Here is a 26,575-nt window from a genome sequence, read left to right as displayed (position 1 = left end):
ACAAATTTGTTATATTTGAGATCAGTTTCGTGCCTGATGTAATATCAACAAGACATTATATGATAGGTATACAAACGGGCTAGATATATGCAGTACAGTCTTCTTCTATCGTGTGGGTTGTGAGGTGAATTACCAACCTCATCAAACCTAGTGTCATAGTTATCATTGAGCCGCCCCTGACATAGCTCAAGTAACGACTACTTACTTACATCAGTAAGTAGTAACCGGGACCAACGACTTAACGTGCCTTCCGAAGCAGGGATCATCTTACTTTTTGGACAATTAGGTAATCAGCCTGTAATGTCCTAACCAAACTGGGGATCACAACGTGATTTTTGTGATATGTCCCCACCGGGATTCGAACTCGCGACCTCCAGATCGTGAGCCCAACGCTCAACCACTGGACCACGGAGGCCGTTGCAGTACAGTGCATCATGTAGATATTTATTTTTCCTAACTGACGACCTGTATACGTTTAGTGACGTGTTAATATACAAAATGTAAATTATCACTTGGTGATTATTATTAACAAACAAACTTGATTACTAGGAAGATGTTCCAGTAACCTTGGCATTCAATTCAAATAATTGGTCTGTTTCCAGAAGCTGCAACGATATAAAAATTCAAATAAATATGCGTTTGTTATGGTAATACTTAGTAGACACGACAAGTCCGTTTATAACTTACATGGTCGCAACCAGTTACTAATTTATTAACAAGTATGTATACTATTTGTAACTCTACCAAACTCAGTGGTAATTTAATTTACGCTATGTTACGTAAGCTTCGTTCATGGGATAATCTAAACAAGTACTTACAAAAATTTACATACATACATAAACTCGCCCGTAATCCCTAATGGGGTGGGCAGAGCCACAAGTAGTCAAAGACAACTTGCAGCCACTGTTGATACGAAGTCCAAAGATGGATATGATGAACCTTATGGTGATAAGGGATCAGCCTATCTCCCATAACATTAGTCCATCATGTTAGAGGACACAATCCCTCTGTCGGTTTTTACGACATGCCCGGGAAGAGAAGCAGCTGAACGTTACAAAAATTTAGACATGGTAATTTTCGAGATAACAAATTAGCGTGTTCAAATACTTTTTCGGTAAAATAATCATAGGTAACGTAATAAAATAATGAACTTTAAAAGATCTCGTCTATTTCTCGTGCAATTCGCACTTTTTATTTCTTGATTGTTTTTATTAGGAATAAAGACGTCATGTCTAGCGATATCTTACGAAAACACGTGTTGATATTAAGTAACAAGTCAAAACATATCTTTAATTAGAGTTCGGAAAGAAAACAATAATATATAATTTACAAACTGGTTCTTAACAATGTTGTATTTTATTTTTAACATGCAATACGATCAGTTCGGTGCAAAGAAAACTGTGTTATTTGCATTTGTATTGACCTGTGGTTACATCAGAACTACGACATGAAACAAACGAGTAACCCGGAATAATATTGTTTACATTACCGTAGAACTTGCTTTATACTTCAGTAGTGCTACTCATACTTACGTGAGGTAGATCATTACATTGTGTACACGCCTTTGCGTGGACATAGTTTACAAAAAAATACTCTTTTTGTTAATATATTACCTCCATAATCGAATTAGGTACATAACATACATAAACAGCCTATATACGTCCCACTGCTGGGCACAGGCCCCCTCAATCAACCGGAGGGGGTATGGAGCATACTCCACCACGCTGCTCCACTGCGGGTTGGTGGTGTTTTTACGGCTAATAGCCGGGACCAACGGCTTAACGTGCCTCCGAAGCACGGAATCATCTTACTTTTTCGGACAATCAGGTGATTCAAGCCTGAAAAGTCCTTACCAAACAAAGGACAGTCTCACAAAGTGATTTCGACAATGTCCCCATCAGGAATCGAACCCGGACCTAAATAAAGATCGTGACCCTTACGCTCTAACCACTAGACCACGGAGGCTGTTAAATAATCGAATAATAATCCAATTATATAACACCTATTTTTAGTAACTACCTAAGACACAAGAAAGATGCTTGCTTTAGTTTTATTACGTTAAAAATATAGGAAATCGATACCCTAGGTACGTTATATGACAATGTTTTGTTATGATAATTTTAACTAAAACGAAAGTTGGTCTCATCTTTAGACCTACACCTACGCCATTTGACGTTATGTCTACCTAGTGTGCACAAAAATTTAACGTGACCGAATAGATTTGAAGTATGTTTGCGCATTTATATGTGAACCACACGATGTTGTATCGATGATGATATAAATCTTGTGGTTCACCAATGAACAAACTTTTCATTTAATGATCTTCAACATCAAATAATATTGTCATAAGCACCTCTACTATTTAGAAACAATATTGTTACTACGATATTTCAGGTGGAATCTGTTGTCCACAGTTTGAGTATCGTAATGTCCGTATATATTACGTATCGGTGAGGTAATAGTTATCGCGTGTGTAGGAAATAAACGAGAAGCAGGCATGGCTGAAGGCAACGTCGTGACGATACGAAAATTTATCTAAAATCACGTAATCTACTAACTGAATGATAAATTCTTACAGCACTTCTAAGGCGTATGATGTCTTTATAGCAGTCAGAGAATCTACAGATTCTAGATAAAAATCTTTCGATTGCACTCGTCGTTATCTCAATGAGGGACTTTCCAGGCTACGTTCCTGAAAAAGAATACAGATGGCGCTGTACAGATTTTCCTTCGCCTAACCATTTAACTTCATAGATAACAGACATAATGCATCTTTTATCTTTGTTTATCACCCAGGCACATTTTCATTTTCCACCCATTATATTCAGATCTTAGTGGGTAGGCCCGCTACAAGGTGGACCGACGATCTGGTGAAGGCCGCGGGAAGCCGCTGGATGCGGGCAGCGCAGGACCGATCGTCGTGGAGATCCTTGGGGGAGGCCTATGCCCAGCAGTGGGCGTCGTACGGCTGATGATGATGATATTCAGATCAAAATAAAGAGAAGCTATATAGGTAGCAACGTAATTCTATACATAATGTGATCCAAATATCAAGCACAAATTACTTTAAATATGCTTCTGACATTACATTATATTTTGGAATAATTATGTACCCGAGTAATGAGAAAATAGGTAATTATCACGTTAAAGCTGTACAACGCCATCTGTATTGTCCCTCATTACATTATCATCATCATCAGCCCATTAACGTCCCCACTGCTGGGGCACGGGCCTTCCCTATGGATGGATAGGGAGATCGGGCCTTAAACCACCACGCGGGCCCAGTGCGGAATGATGGTTATTAACGACTGCTAATGCAGCCGGGACCAACGGCTTAACGTGCCTTCCGAAGCACGGAGGAGCTCGAGATGAAAACTTTTTTTTTTTGTGGTCACCCATCCTATGACCGGCCTTTGCGAAAGTTGCTTAACTTCAACAATCGCAGACCGCGCGCGTTTACCGCTGCGCCACCGAGCTCCTCAATCATTACATTATACTCGTAAGAAAATAAAACAGTTTATAATTCTAGAGACTACGAATTTAATACTGCCGTAACAATTAAGATAATGATGAATCTGTTTTAGAGCCACGTCTTTGTTCACATTAATTTCACGTTTATTTGTTTTTTGTTATTCAAATAGAAAAAAAAAAACAGCGGAACAGATGGAAATGAGGTTTTCTTTATTTTTCTTTTATTAGTTAGTATTCGATTTCTTTTATTAACTCAATACCATATCACTTCACAATTTTGTTTTTGGATTAGAAAAAAAAGTGTCATAAAATGAAGTATGAAAAGATTGATTTAACTATAGTTGCGGTTTAAAAAATATTGACTGATTGTTTTTATCACGTAAAAAGTTTCTTGTACAGTTTGGTCATTATTCAAAGAATGATAAATGTAATTATATGAATGGAGGCCGCGTAGCGGTATATTGTGACTGTAATGAGAGAATTCCCGCAACAGTTAATAAATAAAATATGTTTTTATAACTCAAACCTATTTGTCATCAAGTCGACGAAATTTGATAGAACTTTGTTTTAGAAATAAGTATGATGTACCTTTCGTTTGTGTTATCCTCTGTCATAACCTAAGGTCAGTGTATAGTACAATGAGACAAGTAAGGCTATATTCATAAAACGACACTGAACGCGACTGGTATGCGCGTGCGCACGGCCTATATACACGCGTCCAACAGGAAATGGCGGGACAATATCACACTCTACACTGGCTGTCTCATCGGCGAATAAGATAAAAAACTATGTATAAGTTATAAAGTCAATCTATACTAAACGAATTATAGATAAAAAGGCCACGCAGCCACAGTGCGCTTTAGTCGTCAGGCTAGATATATTTAGGTTATTGTTATCGGCGCGAGTCTGCTTTGAGGACACGAATCACGATATTAGTAGGCACGTGTACTGAAATCCTATTTCTTTTTCGTGTACGATGATAACTAAAAACTTCTAACATTTTGTCCGATTAATATTCAAAGTTCAAACATTTATTTGTCCTCATTTAATGTGACCTGTATACGTACTACTTCTGGGTACAGATTACTTCTCAATCAATCAGATATGGAGCATAAGCTGCCACAGATAAACTTCCATATTATACGTATGTTCAACGACATGTTGTTTAAATTATTTTTGAGTATGAATATTGTATCACCACTTGCGCATAAATATTATACGAGTAAAAGTTTGGTGGGGGTTATGTATTCTAACCACGCTGCTTATTTAGCCAGCACCAAATTACTTACAATGTCTTTAGGACACCAGAGGCGTTAAAAAGGCCACATTGAAGCAATTGTTTGCATTGCGCACTTACTTTTATGTGCGCAAATGTCAATCCCCCTGAACTCCTTTGAATTATCTGTCCAACCATATAACATATAGGTACGTTACACGTTCAAGTAAGTCCGACTCAAAAAGTATAATGTACAGGTAATCTTAGGAGATGACACTCCGCAAGGGTGTCAAGGCGAGCCTCCAGTTCTGATTACTGCAGCATCGGATGCCTAACCACTAATGTATGTATACTTTATTTATCATTACATATCATTAGCCTGAGATTCTACGGTATAAAGTGACTTAGCCAAGCGTTTAAGATATGGTAAATTGATTGAGTTCGCATATTTTGAAGTTCGCATAGTTGATAAAGTCAACAGTTAGTCAGCCACTGATGTAGTTGTTGGTATAATTAAGATTGTCTGCCATTCTTCTTCTATCGTGTGGGTTGTGAGGTGGATTACCAACCTCATCAACCCTGGTGTACATGACTCATGTAACGACTACGTAGTAAGTAGTAACCGGGACCAATGGTTTAACGTGCATTCCGATCCACGGATCATCTTACCATTCTGACGTTCAAGATGGTGGAATTATCTTTGTTACACTATACTGGTGTATAGAATATGGTGTACTTTTTGTGTTATCTGTTTATGCGTCTTTGTAGGTATATTTATTAGAAAGGTATAAGCAATACGACTTCCATATGTAGAAATTGGGAATATTTTGTTATCGGATTATTCCGAGATAGTGTGGATCATAGTGTGAAGCTGTGGTAGCCCAGTTGGTTGAACGCTTGCCTCTCACTTTGAAGTCACAAGTTCGAATCCAGCACAGGCCTAAACCAATGATTGTCAAATTTGTTTTTGAATTCATCGTCAGGAAACCCACATTCCCGAGAAGGTAACTTAAACCTAACCTAGCCTGTATTGGACTGGGTTTCCCTTGGCGGGTTAGAAGGTCGAACAGGCAGTCGCTTCTGTAAAAAACCGGACCTGTCAAATCTTCAGGATAGGTAAGCCGACCCTGTGAAAAACGTGACAATGCTAGGGGGATGTATTATTCCGAGATAATTAACGACAATATTATTTACAAAATCAACCAAAAAGTATACGATTATCTTAATTGAATCATGACAGATCGCTGTAAAAACGAATAACGAAATGCATAGTAAGAAATTTATGCAGCAGAACATTGAGAAGTTTTTATCGTTTTTATTTTATTCACGATACGGTCTAAGAAAATTCTTAAAGTTAATAAGTAAAATGAACGTTTCGTAGGTCAGCTACGTCACTGCGTTTGTTGCCCGGCCATGCGAACCGGTGATTATCACTTAATGGACCATTGTATTCCTCTATACTTAAATGGATTTGTGAACTTGGTGTCAGTCTATAGATATTGAGCGAATGCTTTGCTACATTTATGCTCATAATGGTTCCTGTAGACGTTATTTAATTTTATTTTAAGTTTTATCTATCATTTTCTTATTCGCTGAAAAGGAAAGCGACGGGTATTCGACAAGCATAAAATTTATGGAACACACGTCAATTTTAAGCACAAATCTAAAACAACCCTATAACAATTTTGCATTGGCTAATAACCCGACAGAATTAAGTTAACAGCGAGATACCTTTTTGATTCGCCCGGGTTATTCATTCATTTACTCGTTCTTCCTAAAATTAAGAGCTGTCAATCATCCGTCCTTTTCGGCAGATAAGCAACTGATAGGTATAACTTAAAGTAAAAGTAAAGTAGGAGGTGTCTGCAGGAATCGGAGCCAATATCACAATATATTTGTAATAAGGATAGAATATTGTTCCCAAAGTAGCGGCACACTATGATGGCCGTTTTGACATAATGAAGTACAACAATTCGCTCCGTTAATATAGTTATACATTAATACGAGACATGATGAGCGGGACAACGTCAAAACTGCTTTAATAGTCGGAGTAAAGAATAAACATAGAACGCGATCAACATCTGTCTGCACTTTAAAAAAACAGTTAGTATTTGTTTAAATTAAACATTTTGAACAATATTCCCCATCACCGCTGATCTATTAATTTAATCTACTATCTACCTTGCGTGCGTTCTACTAAAAAATGAATACGCACAGCGGTTATTACGAAACTCCAGTAACACAAATGCATAACATGTTCACGGTTTTACAGCAAAAAGTGGTGTTCTTTTATGAAACTTAAACGTTTACCTCGTGCGCGGTTACGTAAGAACATGTGTTAACGACTAAAATATGTTTATATAGGTACTCGTTATGCTAACACGAACATTAGCTGACTACTTCTTACTATCTGTAACGTGAAATGGAAAGGATTCGCTCAAGTGGTATGAAAACTGGCGCTGACGCATCCAGTGTTAAGTGAGGTCCTTAAAATATCATCCGCACGCCTCTACCGCCTTTCGAAGTAGTGCTGTTATTTTTTGATTTATTATCGTCTTTTAACCAAAAATATAAACGTTTCTTTTATCTTTATGTGCAGAGAACAAGTAATATACTATGAACGTCTGACGGCCCATGGCCTCATGCCCAAAATAAGTAACATAACAGTTGCGGCTCATGAGTCACAAGCAACTTTTAAACTTGCATAAAAGTATGATATCTTCCCCAATTTGGAGATTCCGCCTTTTTCTTAATAACAATTAAATTAAAAATGTACGGAAAAAGACGAGATACATATTCAGGAAATAAAGAACGTGTATGATCAAGGTTAAAATATATGATGCGCACGAGATAATTCTTATCGTTACTTTGCGAACTCAAGGAACTGATTTGCTACGCATACACAATTTATACACATGGGTTGTTAAAAATGAATTGTTAAGACTTCGTACTATGACATACTTATTATATTACATCGTCTATTTAAAGTTAATCACCACACTGGAATCATCTTTTTCTACAGATTGTGCTATAAAAATATGCAAAAAAAAAATCGTCTTGCCGACACCAGAATGCGATGAATAATAATTATGTTTAATTTAAGAACTGTAATAGAATTGGTTGCTAATTAGCAGACGTGCCTTTGTAAAACGAAGAAATTAATTTGAATACGCTTACAAGTCTTCATCATTCAGTGATTTTGTCGAATAGAAATTTGAATTTCGAATTGATTTAACCCTACAAATCGATTGATTGGCAGGAAGTGCGCAGCCTTCAATTTCAATCGTAGAAACTGTTAGAGGCTTTCCGAGTTTTGATAGCAGCCCTGTGAGCATATTGTTTACATCGCGGTAGTCACGGGTTGGTGCGATGACGCGTGAAGCGTGACCGTGACGCGACCTAGGACGCCGTCCTCGCCGCACTCAGCCCGACCAGAACGACATTTAATATCTACTACAATGTATAAAAACTAAGTAATAATCTGCGGGATGATACTAAAGGTGCTGTTCTATAGAGAATCTCCTCTATACACCAGCTGCCTGCAATTTTCTTTTCTCTCTATCACAAGCTCCTTTGTCCTTTAAGGAAAATAAACCGACGAAATAGAATGGAAGTGGATTGTCGGAAAGGTAGGTCACTCCAAAATCAGTAGGTACACAATATACCAACGTCACATTCGTCACAGTCGCTCTCAAGTTGATAAGGAACATTGATATTTAAATTTCATACTGACCTACATCACGTTAGGTTTTTGCGTTTCCGCGTGTGACGCTTATGTGCTGCGATATGAAAGGGGTGTTTTAATAGCGGTAATAGTTTGTGACAATATGTCGACCTAGTTGCTAGGTATAAACAAAGCCGGCGGAACAGGGTCGCAGACTTTTCGGCGAGGTGAGCGACCCCAGTATCGCGGTAATCATTCCGGTTAGCGCGGCTTATCGCGCGGCGCGGACGCTCGGACGCCGCGCCGCGGCCGCGTGGACGCAATGGCCGCTGCAACTAGAGCGGTTAACCGATTTTTCGCGCCAATTTTCGCACTCTTGCAACTTTAACAGGACAATGGCTGGCGATTGGCAACTGTTATTCGTTATGGTTACGTTTGTTTTTCTTGCCAATATCAATCAGTATTTTTAATTATTAAGTTAATCAAATAGGTACAATTACTGACGTAGCTAACCTACCGCGTAGGTAGTAAAACGCTAATCAAATGAAGACTTCCTCACACGCGATTTGCATGTAACCTAGATTGGGTTACTACCAAATATAACGTACATTTAATTATTTTAGTAATCTGATTATACATTGTTTTAAGTTTACGCGGTTATATCCCCATTTAAACGCGGTAAGAACCCGTTATTATGTGCTTTAATCTGATTATACCTTTGGATTGAGTTATATTATTTAGTCGCGTGGCGTCCGACAACATAGGTACTTGCGGTGTTTACTTTTTTATCAAGATCTACGCGTAAGTTCTAACCACCTATACTGCATAGCAAACCGACTTGAGCGACGTTCTACTCGATAAAATATTGAGGTCGTTTCATGATAAAATTATTCAACACAAATATTATAACAGCTGTACCAAAATTATCAACGCTTAACTTCCTTGAAAATAAATATTACAATAGCCATCCATTATTATTCCTATAATTAGAAAATTTCAATTTAAATGATATGTGTTTGGGACCAATATAGAATGCTATAATATTATGTATAGCATTTGAAACTTAATATTTTGACGACAATGTACCGAACATTACTGGTTCACAATGGTGTTTTTGGTAAGAATGATAGCCTTGTGGACCGACGGACCTCCAAATTACACATAACAGTGGCGTAGCGGAGTGGGACAAAAACGCGCAAGGTCTCCGGCGCTTCCTCGTGCTGACATTTCGTGGCGACTTCACTCGCGGAAATTTCCCGAAAAATACAAAAAAGCTACCACAAATCTCATTTCATGAAGAAAGTTGCTGTGAAGACACTGTAAACCGTGTTTTGTTTACCCTGGCGAATAATTCGAAATCCGAAAAATAATTTCAAATTAAATAAATCATTTTCGTTTATGAAATTCAATGTATAGACATATTATTGAAACATAAAAGTTTAAATACATTATTTGCCATTTCAGATTTTTGGATATCTGTTACTTATAAACTAAAACACTTATAATGAAATGTTTCTTCATAAAATGAGCTTAATAGTAATAATTTAATACGAAAGTTCAAACTACTTAAGGCCACAGAAGTCAACCAAGAAACAACAACACGTTAATCTAAATATTTGGAACAAACTGCTCTTTCCGCCTGACAAGTACTTATAAAAATATTGTTATTATTGTCTTAAAACTCACGAAGGTTTTTTTATGTAATTTCTGTACTTATTGCAGCATAAATTACAAGAGCAGCAAGTTCGTTAGTGTTACCACAATACATAAATAACTTGGTCCCATTTTCAAAAAGTTAAACTTGAATAAAAAATATACTTAGTATGAACATCAAAATATCGACTGGCCTTTTCAAAATTGGGACTAGGTTGTAAAGTTACTGAGAAAATAGTATTGCTTGCTTGCTGGAGAGCTTATTATGAACGAAATCCTGCAGATAGCACAAAACGCGTCTTGCTGAGGGCATAACGTCGATGTTTTAGCCCAAAACTTGAAGCAATACTTTAAAATCTCAGTAACAAAGTTCAGGTACTTCTAATAGAAACATTACATACAGCAGGAAAGTGATGACTATTCAGCCGCCATGCGTTACTTGTAGGTACCTTAAATAGACGTACCTAATAATATTTTAATGCAGTTTCCTGCTATACATAATATAGATAAGTACGTTTATAATGGTCCCCACGACCATTTTAGACTACGATAATGATTTAAATAGCATACAGCAGGAAAACTTTTTGAGGAAAATCTTCTAGCTCTTGAATAATAGTAGTAAAGTTACTTTTGTGAGACCATTACAAACTTTAGAAGACACTTAGATTGAAATGTCTATTACTACTAGATTGCACCGGCGAACTTTACCGAAGAACCGTCAGCAAGTTTGACTGGCGATGTATTATATAAAAGCAGTGAACTATTCGCTTCAACTAGTCACCCGCAAACAACTCGCTAATAGATAGATTTACGCGATAAAAATCCAGTTTACGAAGCATCGCATCGAACGAATTCCATTGTTTCATTTGTTTGCAAAAAACTTTGCGATTCGATGATAAAGCTCGCAGGTGCATGGCATTATTACGAAGGGAAAAATAATTAGACACTTACCATCACAGGTTGCGGCCATGAACTTGCCGTTCGCAGAGAAGTCTACAAGGAGGACGGTGCCAGGGTGTCCTTTGAGGTTCTTGAGCAGCCAGGGGTGGGTGAAGTCTGTCTTGCCCTTCCACGGTGCCTGCTTCTTTCTCTTGCCACTGGCGCGGCTGTCCGTTACTGCCTTCTCGGAAATCTTTTCAGGTGCGGGAGCCTCTGCAAACGAGAAAAAAGAGGTTTTGTGGAAAAATTCAAACTGGCCGGATAGAAATTATTTCTTAATTTCTTATCTTTTTCTCTCGTGTGAGTTGTGTTGTCAATAGCCAACCTCCTCAACCCTGACGTCATGGTGACTAGAAGCCGCCATAAGAGCCAGTTCTTATACTGGATGCATAACATTAACAGTAGTAGTGGTACTTATATCGGTATAGATAAGTGTCATACCAAGAAACTCAACTTTTGCGTTTAAGTCAAAGGTCTTTTATCTTACTAATGGCAAAATTGTTTGAATAATTTATCAAGAACAAATTGTACGTTATCGTTTGCGATCAATCAGCACATCACGCTTGTACCTTGTAAGTAATATTGATAAAGGCCTCCGTGGTCCAGTGGTTGAGCGTTGGGCTCAAGATCCGGAAGGTTCGAATCCCGGTGGGGACATATCACAAAAATCACTTTGTGATCCTTGATTTGGTAAGGACATTACAGGCTGATCACCTGATTGTCCAAAAGTAAGATGATCCGTGCTTCGTAAGTTGCCGTTGGTCCCGGTTACAACTTACTGATGTAAGTATGTAGTCGTTACGTAAGCCATGTCAGGGGCCTTTGGCGGCTCAATAATAACCCTGACGCCAGGGTTGATGTTCCACCTCACAACCCACAAGAGAGAACAAGAATATTGATAAAGACGTAAACAACCATAACTTGTAATGGTACGTAATATTGCATCAGTTTGAGTACACGTGGCCCATAAGTGGACACCTAAGATGAAGCTTTTCATATTAATTAACGCGCCAATAACGTACCTTACATACAAATGGCCTACTACCTGCATAATTCTATTTCGGAGACACCAATAGTACAGTCATGAGCAATATAATGTACCCACTTTAGGACTCTATCGCACTAACATATTTGACATTTAGTGAGACTTACAGTTCAATTTGTCAAAAAAGTTAATGTGACATGGTACCAAAAGTGTATACATATTAATGCTCGTGACCGTACAATAGTCAAACGTAGTGCTATAGTACATTTACAAAATAAACCAGCCTCAGTCGTCCAGTGGTTGAGCGTTGGGCTCACGATCCGGAGGTCCCAGGTTCGAATCCCGGTGGGGACATATCACAAAAATCACTTTGTGATCCCTAGTTTGGTTAGGACATTACAGGCTGATCAGCTGATTGTCCGAAAGTAAGACGCTCCATGCTTCGGAAGGCACGTTAAGCCGTTGGTCCCGGTTACTACTTTCTGATGTAAGTAAGTAGTCGTTACATGAGTCATGTCAGTGGCCTTTGGCGGCTCAATAGTAACCCTGACATCAGGGTTGATGAGGTTGGTAGTGCACCTCACAACCCACACGATAGAAGAAATTAAACCTAACTTAGGGGTAGGGGTGGGCAGAGGTGTATAGTATAAAATACACCCACTCCTCGACAGCTATCTAGTCAGCTAACTTAGTTATTTACGAATTTTTTTTTTACTTATTGTAGATTTGCCGGCAGGCATTAACTACTTGACAAATGGGGAACGCTGAGGGCTCTCACTCGGTAACGTAAAATAAAAATGTGTCATTTTCTCAGAAAATAACTATTATTTTTAGTGCATGTTTGTTATAATATTGCAGACAGGTTCGATATATTTTTAATTTATACACCTACCTACAAATACGAAGACGAATACGTGGTCGAGTATTCAAAAAGGTTGAATAACATTACCGGCGACGGGCCCGACAGGATTCTTGTTGTTAAATATAGGCGATATTTTTCATTATCAAACTGTATGCTTATTATGAAAACGTAAAACCGTTGTAAATGTGATAATCAGAGATTGAGCATAGGTATAAGTAGGTATTTACATTTTATACGATACGCGCGGGCGCAACCGCGGGAGAAGGCTTACGAATACAGTCAACGTCCGGACTCAGAACTATTTCCTGTAAAATGAATAAGTATAACTTTCAACTAACGAGGAAGGAAAGGAAAATAAAGTCTCATATATTATATATTATTACCTATGATTATGACTACGCAGACATAACAGACTGATATGAGCATTATTATTATGTACCTACTACCTAAGTATGACTAAATGTAGTTAAATTCTTTATTATTTTGTAACGTGGTTTATCTCTCTTTTATATACCTACTAGTTAGTCACGATTAGTCGCATTCGTCGTTTTATTGTTTTGTCAGCTACTCATAAATACCTGCTAAAAGGCTCGTTTTCATCTTTATGCAGGAATTTTATTTCTAGTTAGTAGCAAACATGTATCCATTTTTGATAAACATAACATAACAAATAGGTACTTTATTGCACACTCAAGAAATACAAAATACAAAACAAAAGAAACATACAACAAAATAAAGTACTTTGTAAGTAACTATGAGTATCGCTTGATGCGTATAACGTGAAACGAAACGCGTGCATCATAATAGTTTACATACGTGGACTCTCGGACATTTCAGACGTGATTAGTTGATAAACAATATGGTAAATTCTAAGATTTTCCATCTGTGGAACCAATTTTACCAGGGAATAATACATAAGCTCACGACTATATCCCAATTGGAGTAGTCAGAGGTACATCTATCGCAAGATGAACTAAGTACCCACACCTCGCCGAGCTTTACGTTAGACCAACGTGATAGGCGGTGAGCCGTATCACCATCTATAGTAGCCGAGCCAACTGTGTTAGTGAAAACTGCATCATTCATCTTCGAACCGGCGCTCCCCGATTGAGAAACAAAACTAGTAGTCACTATGGTACCACAGGACCAGGAATTAGTCATTCTAAAATATATAAAACCATTTCATGAAACCACGAATTTCGTGTTAAAATTCGTGCGACTTCCTTCAATGTAACTATAACTAATATTCAATGTTAAGTAAATCTTGGATATGATAATGTACATGAGATTGTGTATGTGTAAATATCACATTATGCATCACATGACGCGGCGGCATCTGTTCATAGAAATAAGCCGTGTATTGATATTGATATGACCTAGAACGATATGAAATGGAAATGAAAGGTCATGGAAAGCTTGATGTATGCGCTGAACACGAAAGATCAAGGGGGTTAAAATGGCCACATCGAAGCAATTCATCTAAGAAAGTAATATTGCTATTTGACATTTGCGCATATAAAAGCAAGTGCGCAATGTAAACAAATGTCAAGTCGCAATATTGTTCTCTTAGATGAATTGCTTCGATGTGGCCATTTTAACCCCCCAGATTTATGTAGGATTTGGTGTTGTCCACAATATGCAAGTCATCTCCCTGGTGTAATCGCGTTTTCACGGGGTCCGCTTACCTAACCTGAAGATTTGATAGGTCCGGTTTTTTACATAAGCGTCTTCCTGTCTGAGCTTCCAACCCACGAAGGGGAAATACCAATATCGGTTAGGTAATGTACCTCCGATATGCATTTTTTTTGAATGTTTTTTTCTTCACGATGTTTTCTTTCACCGCTAAACACGTGATTTATGATTCAAACAAGAAAAAAAAATAAAAAATCATTGGTTTAACCCCTTGCTGGGATACGAATCTGCGATCTCACAGTGAGAGTCAAGCGTTCATCCAATCCCTAATTTGTTCATAATTTTAAACTATGTATTATAAAGCCTACATACAAACAGCCTGTTTGCAAGATTTTATCGCAGACTTCGCAGGACTCGAAAATGTAAAACGTTAAAATTTCGTTTCTTGAAAGTACGTAGCTAAAGAGGCGTTACGTAAGATAATGCACATTTATCTCACGGGTGAAAGTGAGCGTGAGACGACGCCACAATGGATTAAGCTTTGAAATTTTTGCTGTAAATGGGAACTAATCTTAGGCAGCTAAATTACTTTATTGTAAAACAATGTGTTATGGGCAGAAAGCTAGCTTCAAAATAAAGATGTCTATAAGTATTCTAGTTAGGCGTATGATGTGGCTTTGCCTTCCTCATTAGAGATTAATGGTGCGGGCAGTGGTGGCCGTAGCAAGTTGCTGCGAGACCTGAAAGTGGCGCCCCTCAGCCCCTCAAAATACAAAACCCAGTTGCTCCCTTCTAGATACGGGGCAGCTGGTCAGGTTGGACCAGTCATGTCGATTTTGCCCTCTTATTTCGGCGCCCGGTGCGGTCGCACCGCTCGCACCGCCCTAGGTCTGCTACTGAGTGTGGGTATATGTATAGTATATATACCTACTTATGTACAAACATTAGGAGCGCGGTGGCGCAGCGGTAAACGCGCTCGGTCTGCGATTGTCGAAGTTAAGCAACTTTCGCAAAGGCCGGTCATAGGATGGGTGACCACAAAAAGAAAAGTTTTCATCTCGAGCTCCTCCGTGCTTCGGATGGCACGTTAAGCCGTTGGTCCCGGCTGCATTAGCAGTCGTTAATAACCATCAATCCGCACTGGGCCCGCGTGATGGTTTAAGGCCCGATCTCCCTATCCATCCATAGGGAAGGCCCGTGCCCCAGCAGTGGGGACGTTAATGGGCTGATGATGATGAAGTATATTTTTTAATTTGAGTTAAACTACTTTACCTATACAAACAGTAAAAAACATTCGCTAAAAGGCGTATTAAAACGAATAAATATATAATAAATAATGCATCTTGCATGTCTAATTATTGCACTATGCGCGAAATCAATATCATACCACATCATAATATTTATCTTATTTTGTTACGACTTTTAAAAGACTTTATGTGTCACAGTTATTAAGAATGATAATGGGGAGCAACCAATTGTTCAATTTAATACCTATATGAATTCCACAATATTTATTTAGGTGTACAGGGCAATTAATAAAATTGAATACGTAATTGTGTGTATAACCTACAGAGGTTTTACATGTAGAGGGCATGAGAAGAAAATATCAAAATATAATACCTACCTACCTACATATTTGTTTCAGCAGAGTTCAAACAAAGATGCAACAAGTGAAAGAACAGAGATGTCTGCACCAAGGGCATCATAATGATATTTCTTAATGTAGGGTATAATATTAATACTAGTAATTTTATTTTAAACAAAGCATAGAATGCAGATACATTTATTTATATGGGTAAAGATGCAAGTACAGAAAAACAAATAAATATATTGGGTACCTACCCACTTTACACAAAAAAAAAAACGTAAATATTGGCAATAGGCGACTTATCCAACTAGATGGCAATTGGAGGCTGTTTAGCTGAAAGAGATATGTTCCAGTACCTTCTTAAAATTACACATGTAGGAATGATATGATTATTAAAAATCTTTTTGAACATTGCAAAATCAAAAAGTAAACATTGCTAAACTTTATTGAGTAAAGTATGTCAGTAACATTAAAAGTATTAAACTTTTATCAAAAAAACAATACAATAAGACACATGAACTATTATTTACAAACATGGTATAGATGAATCATAGCATAATAGTTTGCAAAACTAAGTAAATGTTTGCTTATAAGAACCAGGTTTTTGCCATTTTGCAGACAGCTCATGTTCATAATAACATTTGCACAGATGTTGGATGTCAGAAGAACTCAATTGAAATGTAAGTACCTATATGCAATTTAAAGCATGAAAGTCACATTAAAGTGCACATCAATTAAGATTGTTTTTTAAATAGGTAAATAGTATGAAACAGTGTTTTGTTACTCAGATGATTCAAATTGAAGGTAGGTAGGTACCTACTTGAAAACAGCTTAAATTTTTTTCCACATAAACCAAAAGTGCCAACCTTGAAGTCTAGATTATATTTAGGTAGAAGTAGAATGTATTATTATATTAGGTAGTTCCTACTTAGTAATTATATTTCCAGATTTTCTACATTTCTTTAAACGAAGATATTTTATGCAAGTTACCTGCCAACCTAGTAGGTCTATTTTATTTATGTAAACTATTTATATTATTTTTATTTATCCTATTGTTTGAGTTGTGCATGGATACCTATAAGAGTAGTGTTAGTTATGTACAGTTGGAGCAGTAGGACCATAGGCTAAGACTGACTGAATGATGAAAAATGTAATAGGTATAGGTACCTAATTGTTTCTATTTAAATATATTTTTATGTATATATTTTATTATGTAATTTTATAATTTGTAATTCATATGGGTTACATTACATGTCTGAAATAAATTTATTTTATTTTATTAATTTATTTGTTTTTTATTTTTAATGTAACCCACATTACATGCCTGAAATAAATTAATTTTATTTTATTAATTTATTTGTTTTTTATTTACAATGTTCTTATTGGGTTGATATTTGCTAATAAGATAGTAGGTAGATAATGTGATATACATACCTGTATGTTAGTAAGTTTGTCTGTCTTGTAATTCACTTATCTTTAAGTTCTATTCTGTGCAATACTTTTTTTAATAAATAAATACTTAAATAAATGCATAACCATAAAGATTTCACACAGAACTAAGTCACTGAGTTTTAACCTCTTAGTATTCCGAGAGTGCAATGAGACTTCCTGCCTGTGTGGTTTGATATTACTAGGAATGGATGAGCTGTATGTGGGTACTTATTAGAATTGGCACACAGAAAAGTTGACGTAAATCTCATAAAAAATCTTGAGCGTAATGAGGATGAGAAGGCGTCAACGACCATAAGTATGTCAGCGACATTCTTCACTAATATTATACAGTTAGCTAAGCATCCGTTCACATGGTATGGCCCACAACACATGGAACTCCCCGGCGGCGGCGGCACCGCAACACGTGGGGCATTATGAAACTGAAGTTATAGCACAAACCCAACTTTCATGAACCTATTTCTATCCACAAATATGCCTTACCTCCTTCGCTTTCCACTTCAGTTTTCAAAGCTTCATTTTTCTTGCCTCTAAAAATCGTCTTGTAAATAATTTGGATGATTATACCGATGATTAACGTTACGCTGCCCAATACGAACAAGTTGGTGTATTCACCGGCTTGATTATCTCCCATTTTCACTCAAAATTCTTCAATAGAAATAGCTAACAACACAGGAGATGCGAATCTCGACGGCGGCTGTGATCACGCGGTCACAAATTCACAATAACTGAGAATTGATTGAATGAACCGAATGCCAACTGGAAGTAGCCGCGCAAAGTAAAAATAGCGAACGACGAAACGAACATACAGCTGTCACTGTATTTTTTTTATTCACTAGTGATGTGTTATTGGTAGAAATTAACTAGTTCAAAATTAAACTCACTCATTGGAACGTTGTTTAAAATCATAGAAAACGTTCATTAATTCAAAAAACAAATATTTTGTTCATAAATTCTGTTGAATCAGTCATATAATGGTGAAGTTTTATTAAAACAAGAATAGTTAAGTAATTATTAAACACACTGGCCGGCTTGAAGAAAAAAATATTATCAGACGTGAAAAGTCACAAACTTTCATTAATTCTTGTCATTCAGATACATAGTCCGGATCATATACAATTTTTCATCTAAATCTTTAAATTTTACGTTACTCCTAAAACATGCCGGCCCGATACAGGTAATTATAATTTACAGTAGATCATTTTATGTCAATGAGGGACTTTCCAGACTTTGTTCCCCCAAAAATAATGTAGATGGCGCTGTCCAGACTAAAATGCTTGATATTTGGATCACATCTACCTATATTGCTTCTCTTTATTTTAATCAAAATAATAATGGGTGGAAGACGTGTTGTGCCTGGGTACAATACAAAAGGTCATTATTTATACCCAAAAACAAAGATAAAAGATACATAATATGTCTATTAATCATGAATCGAAGGCAATTCTTTACAGCGCCATGTATATATATTTTTTGAGGAACGTAGCCTCATTGAGTATTTTAAGTATTTCTTTTATCGGAATTTATTGATTTTCAATATGAAAGCAGTTCTAAATGTTTGACTAGGTTTAAAACTTATTGTTTGTTTATTATAAATAATAATATTTTTAAAGCTTTAAGAAGACTCGCTTCGTTTTTTACATGAATAGCTTTGAATCAGTCACTATAAAATATTTTGTGAACGCATCTTTTGTGATCTGTCAATAAAATTTTTCTTATGTTGGTGGCACCGTTATTGCCTTCTTTTTCTTTCATCATACAATCACACGAGATTAAAAGAAATAGCAATAGTATGTTCTATATTTAAATTTTCTAGAAAGAAAGAAATTTCATTCATTCAGTCAGTTGAAGTTCGTGACATAAAGAGATAACACGTAAGGGGTTATAGACTGTGCTGTGAGCAATTGTGAATACATATTATAAGAACTATTCGCTAATTATGCCTCGCCGAGGACGTTCTGCAAGCCCACCTCCGGCGCCTCAGCGACGGTAAGTCTAAGATTTTTAGTTTATGCTATGTTTTTGTGATATGTCATCATGTGAAAGATAACCTCGTCATGGTAACTTTTCAGGGCTGCGCCGCCTCCAACAAGCCATGTGCCGGCTCGTGCTCCACCATCCGCACCAGCCCCGATGCAGGCTCAGCCCCAGCAGCCGTCAATGTTCGGCCAGATGGCAGCGACGGCTGGAGGAGTTGCCGTAGGATCAGCGGTGGTGCGTAATTTTTCATTACGTAACGTAAACAGTGTCACCCTTGGACTTTTGGAAATTTCTTCACATTTCTATATATTGCGAAATGCTGATACTTTCACTGTATTGGCGTGAAGCCAAGATATCGGAAGATAATCATATGTCATGCATGACGTTATCTACATAATGAATTGTACTTTGTTTTGAATGACGAAAGTAAACATGTTTTGCACAATATTTCTGCGTTTTATATTTTATCAAATTAGACATGCACGTATGATATGTTTCGTGTTTAAGGCAAAATTTGTTTTTTTTTTCCAGGGTCATGTTGCCGGTAGTGCATTGACTGGGTTGTTCAGTGGTGGTAGCTCAAGCGAGCCGGCGCCGCAGCAGCAGCAGGCTCAGCCCGCGCAGGCCACGTACCAGCAGTACCAGAACCAGCAGCCGCAGGGACCCTGCGCCTGGGAGATCAAGCAGTTCATTGAGTGTGCCCAACAACAACACGATCTCACGCTGTGCGAGGGCTTCAACGAGGCTCTCCGCCAGTGCAAAGTTAACAACCACCTCTAAATTCCCCATATGTAAGGTGCCATAAATCTATTTTTGTAATTCCAACAAGATGATTTATTTCCTCCGAAGATCACTATCAAAGCTGTACACAAAATGTACGCACTCAGTTTTCCGGATCAAAGGCTTCCTTGACATCAAAACCTTTGTATTTAACAGTAACATGAGGCACCTTCCTAGTAGCTATTATTTCTGAACTGTCGAAGGGAATTTGATTTCTAATAATTTTACAGTTTAAGTATAGTAAATTTTTAGTGTTCTTTAATTTTTAATAAGACAATTCCTTTTGTGATGTAGATTATTTTTTTAATCTATTATATTCAATGTTTTATTGTTTATAGGTAGTGCAATTAAATTTAATATACAGTAAATAAAAACAAAAACCGAACTATTGTTGTTTCATTAATTAGTGATGTATTATTTTTTACCCCTCAATTTACTTGATTTATGAATACTATTAATCATAAATGTGTTGGCTATAGTGCGTAATTTTTTCTAGTTTTACACTTCAGATGATTCAAATCATCCTTTTACAGGCTCGTGTACTAGACACACTTTACGTTTGCTATTTCTACTTTGAAGAGACACCATCAGCGTCATGTGCAAGGCTTGCGGCGGCGGACGTGACGTAGTTGCCTCAAAGGGGTAGACAGCTAATTCGCGTAAATTCCATCCTGTCGGACTTAGCCGTAAAGAAACAATGGAGATGACTAAGTGGTCATTCTTTTTGGAAATATGCCACCAGTAGGCGGTCAATGTTACTACGCGATGTTTTCTACTAGCGTCTTCGATGAATGGCTGCTTAATTTACTTCAACTGTTCCTGCTTGTGTAGTGCCAAATATTATGCTAACTTTAGCTAGCGGAATTTCTCGTGTCGTTTTGTGTCCTAAAAATAGTATCAATGCAGTACGTATTTGTGCTTCACCCCCATAAAATTCAAATGCAAGTTTGAGCAATTCATAGTGTAGAATAGAGAATGGATTTCGAAATTGTAAGTAAGTATATGTTTGATTGTAGTAAAGCGAGCAATACACGCTCATCAAGTTCACTTAGAGGCGCACCTCTCGCGCCGCGGTCGTCGGGAGTGGCCGTGGTGACGGTGCCTCGGCGAAGTGGCTCCCTGTTTGGGGACGCCGCGGCGGTGGCGGGAGGTGTAGCTGCCGGCACGGCTGTGGTATGAACACTTCACTTAAATTTTCAGTCGTTCCCGGTATTCCGCGACGCAACAGCACGCGCCTGCGACAACCCCCGCGATAGTGGTGGTTCCCATGCCGCGACGGTCCCTCTTTGGAGAAGCCGCTACTGTCGCGGGAGGCGTTGCTGTGGGCAATTCCTTGGTACGAAATTGTAGTCAATCTGACAATAATGATAACGCGACTGAGGAAAAGAGAAAGACTTATACCCTGCAATAAATATTTACGAATGAATTATATTAATCAGACAGCTGTCTGCAGTAGGTAATATACTTACATCTAGGTGATTTGATGGCTATCTCCAGCAGTGGACTGTTATTATAGTGTCAGAGAAGTCATTTTAATCATGATAAAATAACAGTTAGGTAGGTAGCTACCTGTTTAGGAGGATGACCGATTGAAACCGGTGACAAGATGTCTAGTCTAGATTTATCTAAAGATTATAAAGTCCAATGTCTATTACACATAACGATTAGGAACATATCGAATATTGTTTCGATACCCAATATCTAAAGATAGGAAATATATAGGTACGCGATAAACAAAGTCCACGGGTAAAAATTCGCGGGCAGAAAGCTAGCTTCAAAATAAAGATGTCTATACGTATTCTAGTTAGGCGTATGATGTGGCTTTGCCTTCCTCATTAGAGATTAATGGTGCGGGCAGTGGTGGCCGTAGCAAGTTGCTGCGAGACCTGAAAGTGGCGCCCCTCAGCCCCTCAAAATACAAAACCCAGTTGCTCCCTTCTAGATACGGGGCAGCTGGTCAGGTTGGACCAGTCATGTTGATTTTGCCCTCTTATTTCGGCGCCCGGTGCGGTCGCACCGCTCGCACCGCCCTAGGGCTGCTACTGAGTGTGGGTATATGTATAGTATATATACCTACTTATGTACAAACATTAGGAGCGCGGTGGCGCAGCGGTAAACGCGCTCGGTCTGCGATTGTTGAAGTTAAGCAACATTCGCAAAGGCCGGTCATAGGATGGGTGACCACAAAAAAAAAGTTTTCATCTCGAGCTCCTCCGTGCTTCGGTGGTGCTCCGTGCCCGCGTGATGGTTTAAGGCCCGATCTCCCTATCCATCCCTAGGGAAGGCCCGTGCCCCAGCAGTGAGGACGTTATTGGGCTGATGATGATGAAGAAGTACAAACATAGTAGAAACAATTCTACAGGGCCACGTGGCGGGTCAAGCTATAACGGGCATGTTGGGCGGTCGGCACCGCGAGGAGATAGTGGAAGTGTTGCCGCGGAACTACACGCCGGGCACGGATCCGACCGGCCCCTGCGCATACGAGATCTCGCAGTTCCTGCAGTGCGCGAGCACAAACGACGATATAAGCGCATGTCAGCGCTTCAACGATTTGCTCCAAGACTGCAAGCGGCGCAACGGTATGTCGAGATGAGATACCTACCTACTTTAATACCTATATGACTGAAGAGGAAGATATACCGTGAGCATCAGAATGACTGCCCAAAATGACTGATCAGCTTTAAAATATTACTAACATCCAATACCTTTTAGCTACTATTTAATACCTTTGTATAGATATTTTCTACCTAATTAATAAATAAGAAAATTTATTTAAAAAATGGCCAGTCATTCTGATGTCTGAATGACCACCCACATTTAGAATCTCCACAAAAAGGCTCCGAAATGTAATTTCGCCTATACACAAATTTAGTACCTATTCAGTACCTACCTAAACAAATATTTATTTTAGATTTTTAAAACAAGAAATAAAAAAATATGAGCAAAAAAAGTTTTAACGAAAATGTTAATTGTTTATTGTTTACAACTCAATTATGCACATAATACAAATTATAAAAAAGGAACATATTAATCTTTTATTGCATTATTTATTAATTAGGTAGAAAATATCTAAACAAAGGTATTAAATAGTAGCTAAAAGGTATTGGATGTTAGTAATATTTTAAAGCTGATCTGTCATTTTGGGCAGTCATTCTGATGCTCACAGATATACCTATCTAATAAACTAAACAACAAATTGTAAAACCAATAACTAGCTTTGAACTTTTAAATTAGTTGCTAATACTCGCTACCAGGCGTTATTAGCCCGTGTACGTTAAAAAGAGTTCTAAAATACCCGCATTTGTCAAAGAAATCAGTGAGTACCACCTAGGTACCTCTACCTATTCCTCTGATTACAATTCACCTTTACAGACATTACTGTTTCTTTTTGTTTCAGGAATCCCTTGAATCTCTTTCATACTGAACCCAGTAAACCACCCCAGCATCTAACAAAACAATATTCAAGTATCAATAAACCTGTAACACGCTGCTGATTGTATTTCATTAGTAGTTATTATTATTACGTATACATAAAATGGGCGGGCGTATAACGGGCATATAAAATAACAGTTGTAGATAGTGTGATTTTTTTCAGATTTTGGAAGTTACGTGGCGGCGCCGGCGGTGGTATCCACGAGTCTGAATGAGACATAAAACAGCTTTGACTTTTCTTTATCTCAGTTTGAATTTGATTTTGGAAATCTTCGACTTCGTCTTGTAGCTTCTAGTGTACTCGAGATTTTCTTTTGTTTTGAGTGTTATTTTCAGCCTGTATTATACGTACTTCAACTTATAGGCATTGAAGAACCTTGTCAAACTACTAAGTTATACCGGCACTTATTGGTTCTGTGTTTGTGATATATTCTTGCAGCCGTTCCCGCTATTCGCCTGCGCAGAGCCATGCGCCTGCACGATCCCCGCCTATCATCGTGGCTCCCATGCCGCGACGATCCATGTTCAGAGACGCCGCGTCTATAGCTGGCGGTGTTACCGTGGGCACCACTGTGGTAAGATAATTAATAATTCATACATTTATTAGTTTTTTTTTATTTATTAGTAATTATTGGATATTCTGGATGTAGCTAACTATATGTACAGCTTGACTGTCATTAACTATTTGCTTCTGACTGTACATACATATATGTTTATTTGATCCATTGAATCGATCCATGATCAAAGCGAATATTCGGAGGAGCTGCGGGTCCTCTTATTGAAGACTTGTGGCTCTGCTGACATCTATAGATACGGGTTCTATATTATGTATATGTGGATTTTGATTGCCAGGGCCACTTAGCGGGAGAAGCGATCACCGGGTTGTTCGGCGGCGGGCGGCGTTACTCGGAGGTACAGCAAGCGGTCCCGAAGGATTATCGCATGGGCTCGGACCCCAGCGGCCCGTGCGCGTACGAGATCGCGCAGTTCCTGCAGTGCGCAAGCCTGGCGGAGGACCTTGGCCAGTGCCAGCCGTATAAAGACTCACTGCTCGAGTGCAAGCGGCGCAATAGTGAGTTATATTAAACAAATTTAAAAAAATGCCTATACTATGGTTACCCTACAGACTTGAGACGGACATACAGTTTCTCACTTATACACAATGCAAACAGCACAGTGAGTGAAAAGGAACTGAGTAGCCATATCTCGACGTGGCCAAGTGACTACAGGGCGAATCGACAAATATGTTGCGCCCATCGATCTGCCCAACTTCAAATTGGGTACATTATGAAATAATTGGCATTATCACGAAATGCCTGCACATCATGATCTGCCCAGGCAGATCTTTATCAGCCCACGACATTTATATACCCTTCCGCTCGATTTGGAGTAAAGAAAACAAGGCGTTCAGTTACTATACCCAATTAAAACGTAATATATTTAGAGTGACATCTCTTTCCTGCTGTAATTTTAATCATGCTACGTTTCAAGGGGTATAATCGACTCGAGGATCGTGTTCACTACAATAACTATGTAAGACACGGTCTCATCACCTATCACCATGCGGTTCATGATGTCCATTTTCATGTCTTCCGATTCCTTGTGGCTTTAGTTAGGGTCAACATCTGGCCACACCACTTCATACTTTCCTACGTTTCTATCAATCGGAGCCGTAATTTGCTAGAGCGATGAGCGGGAGAGCGACTGCACTTCGACGGGTAGGTCCCATTTGTTCCATAGAACATGACGTCATCGGACAAAATTAAACTTTTTAGTTTTATTTGTTCTATAGGACATCTAATACATTTTTTATTTCAATATGTTCCATATAACAAGTTGTCAAATATTGACAACTTTCTGTAGGTAGGTACATTATTCAACCAGAGATTAAGAACATGGAACAATATTCCCATTTTGTTCTATGACGTCATTAATGAATGAATGAATGAAATATTTATTTTATAATTTTTTAAAAAATCAGGGGAAATGCTTGTATATTGTTCCATAGAACATAATGGGAAAAAAAGACTAATTTGTCCGATGACGTTCTATGGAACAATGGGACCTACCCACTTCGTCGATTCCACCGTGTGACGGTTCTTAAGTGTCAGAAGAGGATAGAAGCATAGAAACTGCGGTTCCGTACTGTCAGACGTAGTTCAACCCTCAATGTTTTTCAGTAATAAGCAGTAGGATAAAATTATACAAACAGCACATCTGTGTATACCTGTGGGTAATTGTATTTTTTGTTTTTGTTGCAGGAATACCTTGAAACCAACATATTACTTTGGGTTTAAATCTCAGCCAATCGGTCAGCTCAACATGTAGCAAAGCAATAGACACTAAGCAATAAACTGAACAACAAATTTTCTTTTTTCATTTGTAGAGTATTTTATTATCTGATTATTTGCTATTTTATTGTATGACTATTTTATATCTGGATTATGATGCGGCGTTGATAAAAATAAATAAAAGACACAAGTACAGGTGTATACATATAAACATTAAATTTATTTACACCTTAGTACATAAGTTGTGACGTTTTGTAGTATAAATAAACTTTCATTTTATATAAACTCAATCATAAAAATTGGAGGTTTCGAAACATAAACATTCGGAAAATAAGGTTCGGTTCGAAATTGTTTTTTCGAAATTGTTTTTTTATCATTACATGTTTTTATATAAATGGTGCATTAATCATAATAGATCTAAAGAAATTTAATTGAACTGCAAGATTGAGACGAGAAAATCCATTTCCATATATAAAATCTAAAGATTCGGATAGGTTGTTACAATTTGGCACATAAAAATTGTCGTCTAGTTTATATGAAAGAAAACAAATCATGATTTCTTTATACGTGTGGGGTATCTTTGGGTTTGCGCGAAATAATATTTATTATAGATATACTGACCGAAAACAACAT

General features: G+C 37.8%; 4 protein-coding genes across 6 annotated transcripts in view; 3 read left to right on the top strand and 1 right to left on the bottom strand.

Annotated features, from left to right (window-relative positions):
* LOC126372233 (transducin beta-like protein 2) overlaps positions 1-18,238 on the bottom strand; it is a 61,159-nt gene extending 42,921 nt beyond the window's left edge. Inside the window, exons 1-2 of one of the 3 annotated variants that reach the window (XM_050017907.1) lie at positions 17,943-18,238; positions 10,956-11,156 (exon numbers count right to left, since the gene is read on the bottom strand). In XM_050017907.1, the coding sequence (XP_049873864.1) occupies positions 10,956-11,156; positions 17,943-18,093 (352 nt within the window). In that variant the 5' untranslated portion in view covers positions 18,094-18,238. Of the gene's footprint in view, positions 1-10,955; positions 11,157-17,444; positions 17,597-17,942 lie in introns of those variants that run through there. The other 2 variants (XM_050017906.1, XM_050017908.1) reach the window with 2 other exon arrangements.
* A 1,052-nt stretch (positions 18,239-19,290) lies between these two features.
* LOC126372253 (coiled-coil-helix-coiled-coil-helix domain-containing protein 10, mitochondrial-like) lies at positions 19,291-20,604 on the top strand. The gene is made up of 3 exons (XM_050017946.1): positions 19,291-19,448; positions 19,532-19,673; positions 19,971-20,604. The coding sequence occupies exons 1-3, from the start codon at positions 19,399-19,401 to the stop codon at positions 20,217-20,219; spliced, it is 441 nt and encodes a 146-aa protein (XP_049873903.1). The 5' UTR covers positions 19,291-19,398; the 3' UTR covers positions 20,220-20,604.
* Positions 20,605-21,149: 545 nt separating this feature from the next.
* LOC126372258 (coiled-coil-helix-coiled-coil-helix domain-containing protein 10, mitochondrial-like) lies at positions 21,150-23,685 on the top strand. Its single transcript, XM_050017953.1, has 4 exons — positions 21,150-21,213; positions 21,420-21,555; positions 22,582-22,798; positions 23,617-23,685. Exons 2-4 carry the CDS (start codon positions 21,487-21,489, stop codon positions 23,625-23,627), a joined length of 297 nt encoding a protein of 98 aa, XP_049873910.1. The 5' UTR covers positions 21,150-21,213; positions 21,420-21,486; the 3' UTR covers positions 23,628-23,685.
* Positions 23,686-24,079: 394 nt separating this feature from the next.
* Positions 24,080-26,146, top strand: LOC126372257 (coiled-coil-helix-coiled-coil-helix domain-containing protein 10, mitochondrial-like). Its single transcript, XM_050017952.1, has 3 exons — positions 24,080-24,226; positions 24,504-24,723; positions 25,913-26,146. The coding sequence occupies exons 1-3, from the start codon at positions 24,158-24,160 to the stop codon at positions 25,921-25,923; spliced, it is 300 nt and encodes a 99-aa protein (XP_049873909.1). The 5' UTR covers positions 24,080-24,157; the 3' UTR covers positions 25,924-26,146.
* The last annotated feature ends 429 nt before the right edge of the window (positions 26,147-26,575 follow it).

Source organism: Pectinophora gossypiella, chromosome 13 (genome assembly GCF_024362695.1).
Source record: "Pectinophora gossypiella chromosome 13, ilPecGoss1.1, whole genome shotgun sequence".
Classification (NCBI taxonomy): domain Eukaryota; kingdom Metazoa; phylum Arthropoda; class Insecta; order Lepidoptera; family Gelechiidae; genus Pectinophora; species Pectinophora gossypiella.
This window is presented reverse-complemented; position numbering and strand designations above follow the sequence as displayed.

Coding starts and splice junctions, on each gene's coding strand:
- LOC126372253 (XM_050017946.1), top strand. CDS start 19,399: ATGCCTCGCCGAGGACGTTCTGCAAGCCCACCTCCGGCGCCTCAGCGA. Junction 19,449..19,531: donor CCTCCGGCGCCTCAGCGACG/GTAAGTCTAAGA, acceptor GTAACTTTTCAG/GGCTGCGCCGCCTCCAACAA. Junction 19,674..19,970: donor TTGCCGTAGGATCAGCGGTG/GTGCGTAATTTT, acceptor TTTTTTTTCCAG/GGTCATGTTGCCGGTAGTGC.
- LOC126372258 (XM_050017953.1), top strand. CDS start 21,487: ATGCCGCGACGGTCCCTCTTTGGAGAAGCCGCTACTGTCGCGGGAGGC. Junction 21,556..22,581: donor TTGCTGTGGGCAATTCCTTG/GTACGAAATTGT, acceptor ACAATTCTACAG/GGCCACGTGGCGGGTCAAGC.
- LOC126372257 (XM_050017952.1), top strand. CDS start 24,158: ATGCCGCGACGATCCATGTTCAGAGACGCCGCGTCTATAGCTGGCGGT. Junction 24,227..24,503: donor TTACCGTGGGCACCACTGTG/GTAAGATAATTA, acceptor TTTGATTGCCAG/GGCCACTTAGCGGGAGAAGC.